The 14,048-nt window shown below is 44.0% G+C and overlaps 1 protein-coding gene across 3 annotated transcripts in view; it reads left to right on the top strand.

Annotated features, from left to right (window-relative positions):
* Positions 1-14,048, top strand: part of ARHGAP26 (Rho GTPase activating protein 26) — a 643,079-nt gene that overhangs the window by 525,582 nt on the left and 103,449 nt on the right. Inside the window, exon 21 of one of the 3 annotated variants that reach the window (XM_089673027.1) lies at positions 7,587-7,634. The exons of the other annotated variants lie outside the window; for them this stretch is intronic. Within the exon in view, the coding sequence (XP_089529153.1) occupies positions 7,587-7,634 (48 nt within the window). The remainder of the gene's footprint in view (positions 1-7,586; positions 7,635-14,048) is intronic. 3 annotated transcript variants of the gene reach the window in all.

The raw sequence follows: 14,048 nt of genomic DNA, 5'->3' as shown, positions 1-14,048 counted from the left end.
TTGGGCAGTGGGTTATGACCTCCAGGGTGTATCGAGCAGGGATCGGGGGGAAGCCTGCTAAATTAAAAGGGCAGGAGTCTTGCTCCAGTTGGATCCATTGTTTCTTGTTGCCATGATTGCACCAGTCTGCTCTGGTCAGGTGGACTGCTGTGTTGCAGCAAAGCAGAACTGGGGAGCTTATACCTCCCTCACTCTTGGGCATTTTGAGAATTGTTCTTTTAAGTCTGGTGTTCTGCTTTGCACAGATGAAGCCCAAACACAGATCGAGAAATTGAAATGGAAGGACAATAGGTAAGGCTGAAGTAGAGCAGTTGAGGCAGAACAATCATATTAATAATGTTGCTATGGCTTTGTTATGTCAGTTTGCAAGGTGTTGTTGGATTGTTCGCAATAGAGGTTTAAAGTCTAGGTGAAAGAGTTTCTGGAGATCAATCACATTGACTGTACTAGGCATTTTATGTAAGATGATGTCCATTTGAAGGAGAAATTTCTCTAAATTCTATTCAGGTATCTTTCAAGAGTTGGATACTGAGGGTCTTGGATTTGCTAAGATTTATATTCATCGAAAAGGGAGGTAAACCTATTTAGATCAGTAAGTAAGACTGGAATTGTGACATTTAGAAACGAGATTAAAAACAAAAACCAGGAGATTGTCAACAAATGAAGCAGCTTTGTGAAAACCTGGGGGCGTCATAAAGCCATGGCTTTTTGGCTTTGCTCCCCTCCTGAAGAGGTTGCATTGTTACCATGAATATTAATGGGAAGCCTGGTAACCCTGTTGAGTTCTGTTTATGATGTTGAGATACCCAGAGAGGGTTTTGTGTACCCTGACCCTTGCTTATCCTGACTGCAGCCGATGGATGAGAATATATGGCTTGTAATCTGAAGCTCATGTGTGTACCCAAGTTTATGTGGGAAGGGAATTCTTGGATTAAATTCTGTACCCTTAAGGTATAAAGCCAAGTTTGGTCTATGATAGGAAATGTAGGGCATGAGTCTATTGGCTAGACTTTAGATGAACAGTTATAAAGTCTGTATTGAGTAGTTAGATGGGTTAATAGCTGGCACAGAGGGTGTTCATTATTTTCCTTCTTTAGGGATCACTGTGATGTTGGCTCTGAGAGCAAAACAGAGTAAGTTTTGGCCAGAGAACCAACCGAAATACACTTCTGGGGTTTCCCTCTTGGCACCCTTCCTCCCGTGATCATTCATCTGAAAGATCAAAGGTACCAGGTAGAAAATTGGTGACCAAACAGCGGCTGCATCCAGTTAGTTTACTGCCACCTCATCTTATGAAATAGGGGTGTCATCTGACAAGGCATTAAAAGCTTTGGTGAATTTGGAGGAGACGGTGTGCAAGAAGGTTTTGTAGTATACCCTGGTGATACCATTACAGCCAGATGATTTGCTTGGTTTTGCTTATTTCAAAGCCAATTCTAGTTCAATGCCACAAATAGGGATGATCACTAGCATCTGGTGTGAGTAAGGGTAAATGGGTAGGATACTGACCCCTTTTGGTTTTCTTCATAGTGAGGTCATTCAGCAGTCTGGATCTAAATTCGTAGACATTAGACCTTTGACATAGACATTATGGTAACTTTCAACTGTCCACTATATATATATATAGAGCCAGCCAACCAGTACGATGGTCTTCTTGGATAGTGGACCCACTTGAAAGCATAAGTAGGTGGCTGCTGAACGGCCAATTACATTCTCAGTAGGACCACATGAAATCTGTGCGGCATAGTCACTGGGTCATACAGAAGGATCTACAGTTGTGACCAAAATTATTCAACCCCCAATGCTGTAAAGGGGTTTAGGGACTATAGTGTACATTTGGAATTGTATTCAGAATCAAATCCTACAAGGACGTTGTAACTACCCAAATGCAACTAAAATGACATCAATTGTTTATGTAATACAGTAGTAAATGGTTCTTATGTGGTTTCTTCATTGCCACAATTATTCAACCCCTTAAAGACTACCACTCTGAAGAACAGAGGTTCATACAGGTGCTTTCCATCAGGTATTGAAAACACCTGTGGATGTCACCGAGCAGCAATCAAGCATAATAAGCACCAATTAGGCAGCTTTAAAATGACTGTGATACTCAGCTCCTTCTAGACATTTACTGGTGTGGTTACAAACATGGTGAAGGCAAGAGAATGGTCCAGGAAGACAAGAGAAGAGGTGATTTCTCTTCACAGGAAGGGCAATGGCTATAAGAAGATTGCAAAGATGTTAAACATACCAAGAGACACCTTAGGAAGCATCATTCGCAAATTCAAGGCAAAGGGCACTGTTGAAACGCTACCTGGTCGTGGCAGAAAGAAGATGCTGACTTCGACTGCTGTGCGCTACCTGAAGCGTAGAGTGGAGAGAAGTCCCCGTGTGACTGCTGAGGAACTGAGAAAAGATTTGTCAGATGTGGGTACAGAAGTTTCAGCCCAGACAATAAGACGCACACTGCGTAATGAAGGCCTCCGTGCCAGAACTCCCAGGCGTACCCCCTTGCTGTCTCCAAAGAATAAGAAGAGTATGCCAAAAGCCATGTGGACAAACCACAAAAGTTGTGGGATAGTGTTCTGTGGACTGATGAAACAAAATTAGAACTGTTTGGGCCCATGGATCAACGCTATGTTTGGAGGAGGAAGAACAAGGCCTTTGATGAAAAGAACACCTTGCCTACTGTGAAGCATGGTGGAGGGTCAATCATGCTTTGGGGCTGTTTTGCTTCTGCAGGTACAGGGAAGCTTCAGCGTGTGCAAGGTACCATGAATTCTCTTCAGTACCAGGAGATATTGGATGGAAACGTGATGCAGTCCGTCACACACCTGAGGCTTGGGAGACGTTGGACCTTTCAACAGGACAATGATCCCAAGCATACCTCCAAGTCCACTAGAGCATGGTTGCAGAGGAAAGGCTGGAACATTTTGGAGTGGCCATCGCAGTCACCAGACTTAAATCCGATTGAGAACCTCTGGTGGGACTTAAAGAAAGCAGTTGCAGTGCGCAAGCCTAAGAATGTGACTGAACTGGAGGCCTTTGCCCATGAAGAATGGGCGAAGATACCCGTAGATCGCTGCAAGACACTTGTGTCAAGCTATGCTTCACGTTTAAAAGCTGTTATAACTGTAAAAGGATGCTGTACTAAGTACTAAGATTGAATGTCACTTGGGGGTTGAATAAAACTGATAATGCTGTGAGCACAGAAAAGACATTTGTGGTTATTTCATTATAACTGTTATGTTATATTTGTCTGACCTACAAGTGCCTCTTTAATGTAAATGTAAGCAAGATGACTGAATGATCAAAAGCAATGTCAAACTGGCCAAAACACTCAATTTCAGTGGGGGTTGAATAATTTTGGTCACAACTGTATACCATGGCAGATAGCTAGTACTTGCCAAGGGTAGGCCAAGACTGGCAGCCAAAGGAATCTGAGGTCTTTAAGTTTCAGTCATGTCCTGAGTAGTAGAGCCCAAGAGTGCCCACTGAAGTGATGTACCAGTCGAATGGCCAAACCAGCGTGGTGATGGATGTGTTCTGCAGAGAGTGTTTCTCTTGTCAGTCTCAACAGGGGATTTGCGTTGATGTAGAGATTGTATGAATATCATACCTAGTGGGTAACTCCATATGCTACAAAATCCTAATGAAGGGGTTACTTCTGGTGTGAGATGTCCAGTCAAGGGAGACCCCTTGGTTGTGACTCCTTCATACAAGGATGCTACAGGGGTGGGGGGGATCATTTGGGTATAGATGGTTTAGCACTTCCATTAGCCTTCAACCTGGAGTAGTAGTTCCAAGCTTGCAGTGGTCAAAATCGTTGTCCCCATAATAAAGCATCCTGCTAGTTATGCATAGGCCAGGAAGCTGTAAAACGGGTAGCTTGTTATACCTCTTTGCAAGGGTTAATTGAAAGATGGACTGTACAGACTCATCAAGCCAGGAGTTGTGTTGGTTTAGACTTACTGGTCATTGTTAGCCAGGGATATAGCAGCTGAGGAAGTGAGGCTAAAAATCGAGGGTTCAGTCCACTAAGGTATTGATAGAGGGTCTAACTGCAGGAACTGGATGGCCCTTTGCAAATGGTGGTGTTGAAGGTCTGATCCAAGGTGTTTAATAAGATGGTAACACCTTTTGGCTTTAACCATGCGCAGTCTGTGCAAGTCATGCATGCTCATGAGTATAGCAGAACATCTTTAGGTCTAGATGCACCATGGACAATGGGTTTCTATGCAATCAGTCTAATACAACTGACTAAGTTAGGTGTTAAGGATGACTTTTACTCAATTTTGAGGTCCCTGCCAATGCATGTCTCAGGGATAACCCTGACTTTGTCATTATTACGCTTGCTTCTGTGTTTTTATGTCATCAAGGTGTAATTTTAGCTGGAAGAAGTGGCATTCTAGCTTACGTTGGAGAGTTCCCTGATCAGCCTATGGATGGCGTCCCTGTCCTGTGCCAGTGTATCCGTATCCACCCTGAAGTCGGTCTGCGTGAGGCCTGAATGGAGCTCTTCTGTTTTTAAACTTTGCTGGCTCAGTGAATACACATCTTTATTCCGCCATTGTTCGACCATGCCCCGAAAATGTTTGTTTTTTTCCTCCTTGCCCATCTGCTTTTGTTGTCTGCCCAGCTGCCTTTTGTGCTATAATCTGCCACTACCATTACCCCCACCCCACCCCATTCTTTCCCATCTCTCCCTTTCCTTCCCATCCCCCCATCTCTTCCCATCCCTCCATCTCTTCCCATCCCTCCATCTCTTCCCATCCCTCCATCTCTTCCCATCCCTCCATCTCTTCCCATCCCTCCATCTCTTCCCATCCCTCCATCGCTTCCCATCCCTCCATCGCTTCCCATCCCTCCATCGCTTCCCATCCCTCCATCGCTTCCCATCCCTCTCTTCCCATCCCTTTCCCTCCCTCTCTCTCCCTCCCTTCCCATCCCTCTCCCTCCTTCCCCATCCCTCTCCCTCCCTCCCTTCCCATCCATCCTCCATCCCTTCCTAGCCCCTCTATCCCATCCCCCACTCCCTTCCCATCCCCCATTCCCTTCCCATCCCCCACTCCCTTCCCACCCCCCACTCCCTTCCCCTCCCCCCTCCCTTCCCATCGCTCCCTAACTCCCTTCCTTCCCTCCCTCCCTCCCTCCTTCCTTCCTTCCCTCCCTCCCTCCCTCCCTCCCTCCCTCCCTCCTTCCTTCCTTCCTTCCCTCCCTCCCTCCCTCCCTCCCTTCCTCCCTCCTTCCCTTCCTCCCTCCTTCCTTCCTTCCCTCCCTCCCTCCTTCCCTCCCTCCCTCCTTCCTTCCCTCCCTCCTTCCCTCCCTCCTTCCTTCCCTCCCTCCCTCCCTCCCTCCCTCCCTCCCTCCCTCCCTTCCCTCCCTCCCTCCCTCCCTTCCCTCCCTCCCTTCCCTCCCTCCCTCCCTCCCTTCCCTCCCTCCTTCCTTCCCTCCCTCCCTCCCTCCCTCCCTCCCTCCCTCCCTCCCTCCCTCCTTCCTCCTTCCTTCCCTCCCTCCCTCCCTCCTTCCTTCCCTCCTTCCCTCCCTCCCTCCCTCCTTCCCTCCCTCCTCCCTCCCTCCCTCCCTCCCTCCTTCCTTCCCTCCCTCCCTCCTTCCTTCCCTCCCTCCCTCCTCCTTCCCTCCCTCCCTCCCGCCTTCCTTCCCTCCCTCCCTCCCTCCTTCCTTCCCTCCCTCCCTCCCTCCCTCCTTCCTTCCCTCCCTCCCTCCCTCCCTCCTTCCTTCCCTCCCTCCCTCCCTCCCTCCTTCCTTCCTTCCCTCCCTCCCTCCCTCCTTCCTTCCCTCCCTCCCTCCCTCCTTCCTTCCCTCCCTCCCTCCCTCCTTCCTTCCTTCCCTCCCTCCCTCCTTCCTCCCTCCCTCCTTCCTTCCTTCCCTCCTTCCTTCCCTCCCTCCTTCCTTCCCTCCCTCCTTCCTCAATTCCTCCCTTCCTTCCTCAATTCCTCCCTCCCTTCCTTCCTCCCTCCCTCCCTCCTTCCCTCTCTTCCTTCCTCCCTCCCTCCCTCTCTTCCTTCCTCCCTTCTTCCCTCCTCTTCCTTCCTCCCTCCCTCTCTTCCTTCCTCCCTTTCCCTCCCTTTCCATCCCATCCCACCCTATCCCTCCCTTTCCATCCCACCCCACCCTATCCCTCCCTTTCCTTCCTATCCCTCCCTTTCCTTCCTATCCCTCCCTTTCCTTCCCATCCCTCCCAGCCCCATCCCTCCCTTCCCTTCCCCATCCCTCCCTTCCCTTCCCCATCCCTCCCTTCCCCATCCCTCCCTTCCCTTCCCCATCCCTCCCTTCCCCATCCCTCCCTTCCCTTCCCATCCCACCCTATCCTTCCCACCCTATCCCTCCCTTCCCACCCCACCCTATCCCTCCTCACCCCACCCTATCCCTCCTTTCCCACCCTACCCTATCCCTCCCTTTCCTTCCCATCCCTCCCAACCCCATCCCTCCCTTCCCATCCCACCCTATCCCTCCCTTCCCACCCCACCCTATCCCTCCCTACCCTATCCCTCCCTTCCCACCCCACCCTATCCCTCCCTTCCCCTTCCCACCCCACCCTATCCCTCCCTTCCCCTTCCCACCCCACCCTATCCCTCCCTTCCTTTCCCTTCCCACCCTTCCTTTCCCTTCCCACCCCACCCTATCCCTCCTTTCTCACCCCACCCTATCCCTCCTTTCCCACCCCATCCCTCCCTTCCCACCCCATCCCTCCCCACTTCATCCCTCCCTCCAACCCCACCCTATCCCTTCCTTCCCACCCCATCCCTCCCTTCCTTTCCCTTCCCACCCCACCCTATCCCTCCTTTCCCACCCCATCCCTCACTTCCCACCCCACCCTATCCCTCCCCTCCCTTCCCTCCCCACCCTATTCCTCCCTTCCCTCCCCACCCTCTCCCTCCCTTCCCACCCCACCCTATCCCTCCCTACCCCACCCTATCCCTCCCTTCCTTTCCCTTCCCACCCCATCCCTTCCTTCCTACCCCACCCTATCCCTCCCTTCATACCCCACCCTATCCCTCCCTTCATACCCCACCCTATCCCTCCCTTCCTACTCCACCTTATCCCTCCCTTCCTACTCCACCCTATCCCTCCCTTCCTACTCCACCCTATCCCTCCCTTCCTACTCCACCCTATCCCTCACTTCCTACTCCACCCTATCCCTCCCTTCCTTTGCCTTCACATTCCCTCACTTTCCATTCCCTCTCTATTAGAAAAGAAATGTATAATACTAACCATAAGTACATCTGTTAACTCTGATCTTTGCTTTTTAGAGCTAGAGCTGCTGCTACAATCTTCAGAATCCAACATTTTTTTTTTTTTTGGTGAGATGCCATGGTCTCCCTACTATGGTGTTTTAACACTGCAAAAGAAATCAAGGGATTATTAGTGCATCAGTGTTGAAAAGAGCACAGAGATAGTTGGATCACAAACCCTTAGGGTGTGAGGGCGTAATTCTGTAAAAAAAAAAAGAAAAAATGAGAGAGAGAGAATATGAAATACTGTCTAATGCTGGTTTAATTCAAAAAGTATCTTCATATCAGTTCAAATGCTGTAAACTCAATCTATGCTTCATTCCCTTTTAGAGGTCTGTTCCTTGATAATACAACACTCCCTTCAAAACTGATGAAAAGGTGATAATGGTGAATATGGTGGTATGTTAAATTAACTGATGTACTTCCAACTTATTGTCAAAATCAGTGTTTGAATCCATTTCTTAAACTAGTGATTGTTGCTTCTTTCATCCTGGGTGATTGCATACAACACAGTTTCACCAGGGCCAGATTTTCACTGAAGCCTGTAGGCACGCTATATTTGATGCACCCTGTTCTAAGATTTCCACTTTTACTCAAAACATTTACTTGTTTTCCTGGTCCTAACCTGGCTTAAAGGATCACAATAAATAACCTTATCATAATAATCCCCTCATGTTTTGCATTGTATTGTTATTGTTCTGTCACATGTTCTGTCCCCCTTTATAATGTACAGCGCTGAGTGAACTATCGGCGCTTTATAAATACTGTATAATAATATAATAATAATAATGAGATGACTATTCCAAATAATGGACAAATGTGTGCTCTATAATTATATAAGTAAAGGCCACGTATTTGCCTCTGCTGCCCATAAGTTCAAGCCTACTGTAGTAAATGTAGCCCTGGTTGTCACACAGTGCCATCTGCATTACAATAGCCACATTTTATTTTGTACTGCCATCACAGTCTTTGCTAGGTGTAGTTGATACACTGAAATTGTAATTCAGAGTGTACTTTTCGTTGGCTACAGGTACATCTTCAAAATGTTCTAAATTAGGTGAAAAAGTTTAGGGAGCATAAAGGAGAGGAAATGGCTGCTTTGAAATGTAAAAAAATACAAATATCATGGCTGATGTATTTCTTAACTTCACTTTGACATATCGCCTCTTAATTCTCGGTTTAGTGTCTCCTCCCCTTGATCTTTGGTTAAGGTGCCTTTATTTTCCATGCAGACTTGCCTAGATGCACAACTTGCATTAGGAGTTTGTTTCTCATAATGTACAGTGTAGTACCTGCAGTTCATTTTTTTAGGACCTTCCATCTGGACATATTGATACCCATACAATTTGTGGCACTAGTTTTCTTTTGCAGGAGGTAAAATCTGACATTACTGCACCACTCAGTATGTAAATTGAATTCCAGCTCTGTAGTCAGATCTCTGGCTCGCCCCAGTAGTACATGCCTGTTGTTCATAAAGGCACAAGACATTACATTGGGGTAAGAAAAAGTTGTCTGCCAAAGTGCCATTTTTTGAAGTAGAAGCTGCTGTAAAGTTGTCACACTTCACAAACATGGAGTACTTCATGTTTAGAACTCCAAGGGTGCTCTGGAAAAATAAAAAGTCCATACAGGGACCTCTTTGCCACTGATTTCAACTCCTTTTTTTTGCTGAGGAAGATTCCCATTATATGCATGTGCCTTTATATTAACATTGTATTTGTGCCGATTTTTTTTTTTTTTTTGGCAAATGGAGTTTTTGTTTAGCATATCACTCTAATGTAAAAATCAGTAGTTCTCACATGTGGTCATTAAGACCCTTTAACAGTGCATGTTTTCCCCACAACTACACAGCAGCACATCAGCATTAATTAGCAACCCATATCACTGAACAGCACTAATTACCTGAGTTTTTAAAGAGAAGTGACAAGCACGTACTCTTGGGGCCTTGAGGACCACGGCGGAGCACCACACATCTTAATTAGTATGTATAAACTAATTTTATTTGTTAAACATTTTTTTTGTCATTAGGGACACCTATTGTTTGTCATTACTGGCAACAAAACTATATCTGTTAACCAAAGTAGATCATCAGCATTCTGTTAAATGGTCATTCTTTAGTGTTCATTTTAATTTGTTTCCATCTCTTGACTTGCTTTGCTGCATGATAAATTATTTTCTAAATAATCTGAAGCACCTTGTAATGGAGTGATTTTGATAAGTTGGATGTACTGATGTTTTAGACACATTTTGGCAGTTGGTTGAGAGTGTAGGCTGTAGTTGTTGCACAGTATCTTCTACTTTATTCTGACATCTGGTGTTCGCTTTTGTTTTATTATGTTTGCCTTCATTCCAGGTTCAATTTCTTCTCCTACTGAGCATGTTTTGTTGGGTTCAAACACACCATATTGTATACAATTGTAATGGATTCTGTCAGAGCTACAAGTATTTGAAATAACTGTTTATTGTGCCCATAATAACCATTCTCCCTATTTAGCTCACGCTGGAAAGTGAAAGGGAAAAACTGTTTCTATGAGCAATCAGGGATAGCGCAACATAGATTTACACAGAATACACATTTATTTAAATTGCTTTTCATAGGCAAGAATTTTAGTGGTTGTCAGCATAATCTGATATATACTTATATAATATCAATATAATCTGCATGGAAAACCACATCAAACACTTGTACTGTGATTTTTTTCCTATGCGTTTGAAAAGCAGCTCAGTTCATCATAGACATTAGTGGTGTCTGCCATAGCAAATGCTGGAACGAGTAAGATAGCCCAAAAATTAGATACTTTGTCGGATGTGGTTCACCTATTGGGTGGATTTACTAAAACTGGAGCGTACAAAATATGGTGCAGCTCTGCATAGAAATAAGTCAGCTTCCAGGTTTTATTGTCAAAGCTTCATTGAATAAGCTGAAGTTATTCTGGCCATACACAGTTAGAAATTCATTAGAAAAAGCACACGATATGCTCGATCGTTCAACTTTTGAAACATTACGGGGCTAATTTTGATTATCAAAATGCAGAGTTTTATGGCAAATGAATGAACTGTCATGTCTGATTTTTTTGAGCCAAAATGATCAATTATCTAAACATTAGTAGTGGAATCAGTCAAAAACAGAAAAAATTTATAGTGCATGTGCGTCTTAAAATGTAACATTAGATGAACAAGCAATGAAAAGAAAGATCTTTCTTTTAAATACAGTTGGCAAGTAGGAGGGTTCACAAAGGTCAAAAAAATCTTTACATTATTTCCTACGAATCGACCAAATGTGCACCATTTGTTTTGTTAATATGTTGACAATTTGGGAAAAATTTTTGATACAATGATGGGGTTTTTCACATGCATGTTGGACAGATCGTTATGAATTCAACCTTTTTTTTTTTTTTGAATGATTTTCTAACCATGTATGGCCAACATTAGAAACTAATTGGCTACCATACACAGCTGCACCAGATTCTGAGTGCTCCAGTTTTAGTACATCTCCCCCATTGCATTCATGAGTACTTGGTGTGGTTTGAGACTAATCTGGCAGCACAGTGGCTAAATGGTTAGCACTTCCGCCTGGCAGTACTAGGGTCGTTGGTTTGAATCCCAACCACGGCACCACCTGCCTGGAGTTTGCATGTTCTCCCTGTGCCTGCGTGGGTTTCCTCCCACACTCCAAAGAATTGCTGGTAGGTTAATTGGATCCTGTCTAAATTGGCTCTAGTATGTGTATGTTTGACATTAAGTTAGGGATCTTAGATAGTACACCCCTTGAGGGTTAGGCACTGATGTGAATGTACAATGTATATGTAAAGTGCTGCCTAAATTGACAGCGTTATATAAGTACCTGTAATAAATAAATAATAAGTACATAGTTTTCCCTTTTCCCACCAGGAGGGTTATCTTCTGCCGGATTACTCAGTCTAATGTGCCATCTTCCTAGCGCTCTTTAATCAGGTCTAATGACACACTGCTAAAACAATATGGCCATTTGAGGTGGTGTGTTCGGAGTTTGAAGATAGTATAGTTTAGGCCAGCAACCTAAACTTTTTTTTTTTTTTTACTGCAACCCTGGAGCTCAGCATTCCTAGCACTAGTATTCACAATGAAATCACCAAGTATTAAGGCAACTTGCATGCCAGGCCTTCAATAAATGAAGGCTTTCATTCTGAAATATGTTCCCATCTGTACGGACCTATTCATCCTGTAATATCTTTACGAGACAGCTGTGAGGTGACAAAGAAATATATATGTTGGGAGCAGACATACATTTTATCAGAGAACTGCTGGGTTGCTTGTGGGAAATGCTTTCCAAACAGAAAATGTTGTAATCCTCTTTGCTGCGATGGATTAAATAACATAGCACATATTTGGAAATGTTAGGTAAGAGATTGCCAGGATCTAAGTGAGACTTTTATGTACTTTTTTTTACACAGCCATGCATGGAGCGTACATGATCTCATAAGCAAGTAGATTTTACACTTATATGATCATATGAATGTGTAAGCATCGCAAGATTTTATTAAAAAAACAGAGCTTACGAAATTTAATGCAGAGATGAATACTCTCCATAAATGTTTTCTAAGACTGACCTTTTAGCTTCTTAATACTGTACAATAAACCTGTGTTTCACTGTACCGTGTTTATTTTACTATCTGTTTTGGCACTGGATCCTGAAGAAATCTTCAGTGCAGGATGCCCTGTCTTCTTCCAGTCTCTGAACTTCTGGCGCTGCAGGGAGATAATAGCTTTGTGTCTTCTGTGAAGCTTCTGCTAAAACATTTCAATGAAGAACTGCCATCTTCTCTCTCATTTCATTGCTTTCACTGCCTCTAACACAATCTATGAATGGGAAGAAAATCCTATGACACATCACTCTCCCCCATTCACACATTGTGTTTCAGGCTGTGAAAGCAATAAAAGTAAATAGAAATGAAGTAATTTTGTGCTGCCAACAAAGAAAATACAGTGCTAAATAAAATCAAGTTAAGCTGCTGCAAACACCAAAAACGTGTGTTCCTCACATAATCCTGAAACAAATAAAAAAAATATGAGTGTTGCACTGCTAAATTAGAGTCGGAACTCCAAAATCACAAATCTGATCTCTGCATAAAATATAAGAATAAGTGTAGTGCTGCTGAAATAGAGTGACATGTAACCAAAATCCTTAATCAATGTGTGCACACATCCAAAAAAACAAATATAACGATTTCATATGTGTAATAAAGTCTCCAGTGTCAAAAACAATTCAAATGAAAAAACTCTTAGTGTGAAGAATGTGGATTCCTGCTGGTACAGTGCTCCTGCAATTCCGGTGCTGTTAATGCATCACTGTGCACCACCACACGTGCTGTATAGGTGGATTCAGGACATTGACTTACAAATTATAATAGGTCAATGTGTGCAGAAATCATCCCTTCCTCTCAGGGCAGGTATCTCATCAATCTCAGGCTCCCTCCTTCTCCCTATGTGGATCAGAGGTCTGTCTCCTCTGACCCCTGCTGTGTTACGGCACCTCTGCACCACTCTATATGTAACTCAGATCCACAGAAAGACCACCATAGTGTAGTATTTAAAAAACAGCAATAATTTATTAAAAATGTACTCGCATAAATAAAAGCATCACTCACATTGTAGCAAACAGAAATATTAACCCCCTCAGCACTAAAAGTTCAGAGACGGGAAGAGAACAGGACGTCCTGCTTTGAAGATTTCTACAGGATTCAGCTGTCTACACTGCATACAACATACCTCATTACTGTTAAATTAACTCACTTAAGCTATAGAGATTTGGTTTTTTTTCTAAACTTCTGTTTTAAGGTTTACAAAGCCACTATTTCCCCTCTGTAGGGTGTTTAGAACTAATAAATGTATTTGGTGAAAAGACATCTTTAACATGCTTGTTTTGTGCTGCGTTGCCTTGTTTAAGTACATTGTCAACTGGAGATAAGTTTTACTAAACCTAGGAGCCTGCATTCTCTATATCTGGTCTGCCACAGTACACAGAAAATGGGAATGCAATTATTTTAGTAAATATAAACTGCTAAATACCTTTTCTCATCAGCAGTTAGCAGTCATTTGACTTCTATCAGTGTCCAACAGAGCCCCGGTTAAAGCTTGTAGGAGGAGTTTTCATTCTTCCCTGATTGTCCTATGAAGCTGCAAGACCCCTGACCCTCTGTCCGGACAGCGCTGATTGTCCCTGTGCTGATCACATGCACTCTGCTAATTAAAAAAAAAAACTCTCTAGCAATATACATCAAACTGAGCACGTGAAGCTTGCTCCCAAGGCTCTGTTCTATCAGCAAATGTATTGGGGACGGTAGAAGGGAGGATCAGAGAAGACAGGATCAAACAGCCTTTTTACACAATGCAGAGGATTAACCCCTTAGGTTCCACAGCGAGTATAACAAGCATGCTTTATGGCATATACGGACTGATTTACCATTGTGGGTTTAGTAACACTTTAAGGTTTGTATGAACATTTTCTAGTAGCAAAACAAACACAGCAGTCAAGTGTGCTAGTAATAGAAAGGTGTCTAATATCACCAACAGATTGATGAAGGAAACAATCCTGCAATATTCACCAAATTGCCAAAAAGCACTTAGTTACCTAGGGCCATCATCAGGCTTTTTTGGGTAAACGATCTTCACAGTTTAATTATATAGAGGAGCATGAACACTGAATGTAATCCAGTAAAGGTGTGATTATTATTCATTCCTGAAAGAAAAAAAAAAAGGTCTCATACTCACCAGAAAAGGAGGAAGCACAGAGTTTTAAATATGCCAGATCAT

The sequence above is a fragment of the Staurois parvus genome, unplaced genomic scaffold (genome assembly GCF_062004578.1).
Source record: "Staurois parvus isolate SC_StPar_1 unplaced genomic scaffold, SC_StPar_1.0 ptg000133l, whole genome shotgun sequence".
NCBI classification, from domain to species: domain Eukaryota; kingdom Metazoa; phylum Chordata; class Amphibia; order Anura; family Ranidae; genus Staurois; species Staurois parvus.
The sequence above is the reverse complement of the archived record's forward strand: the minus strand, read 5'-3'. Positions and strand labels throughout refer to the sequence as shown.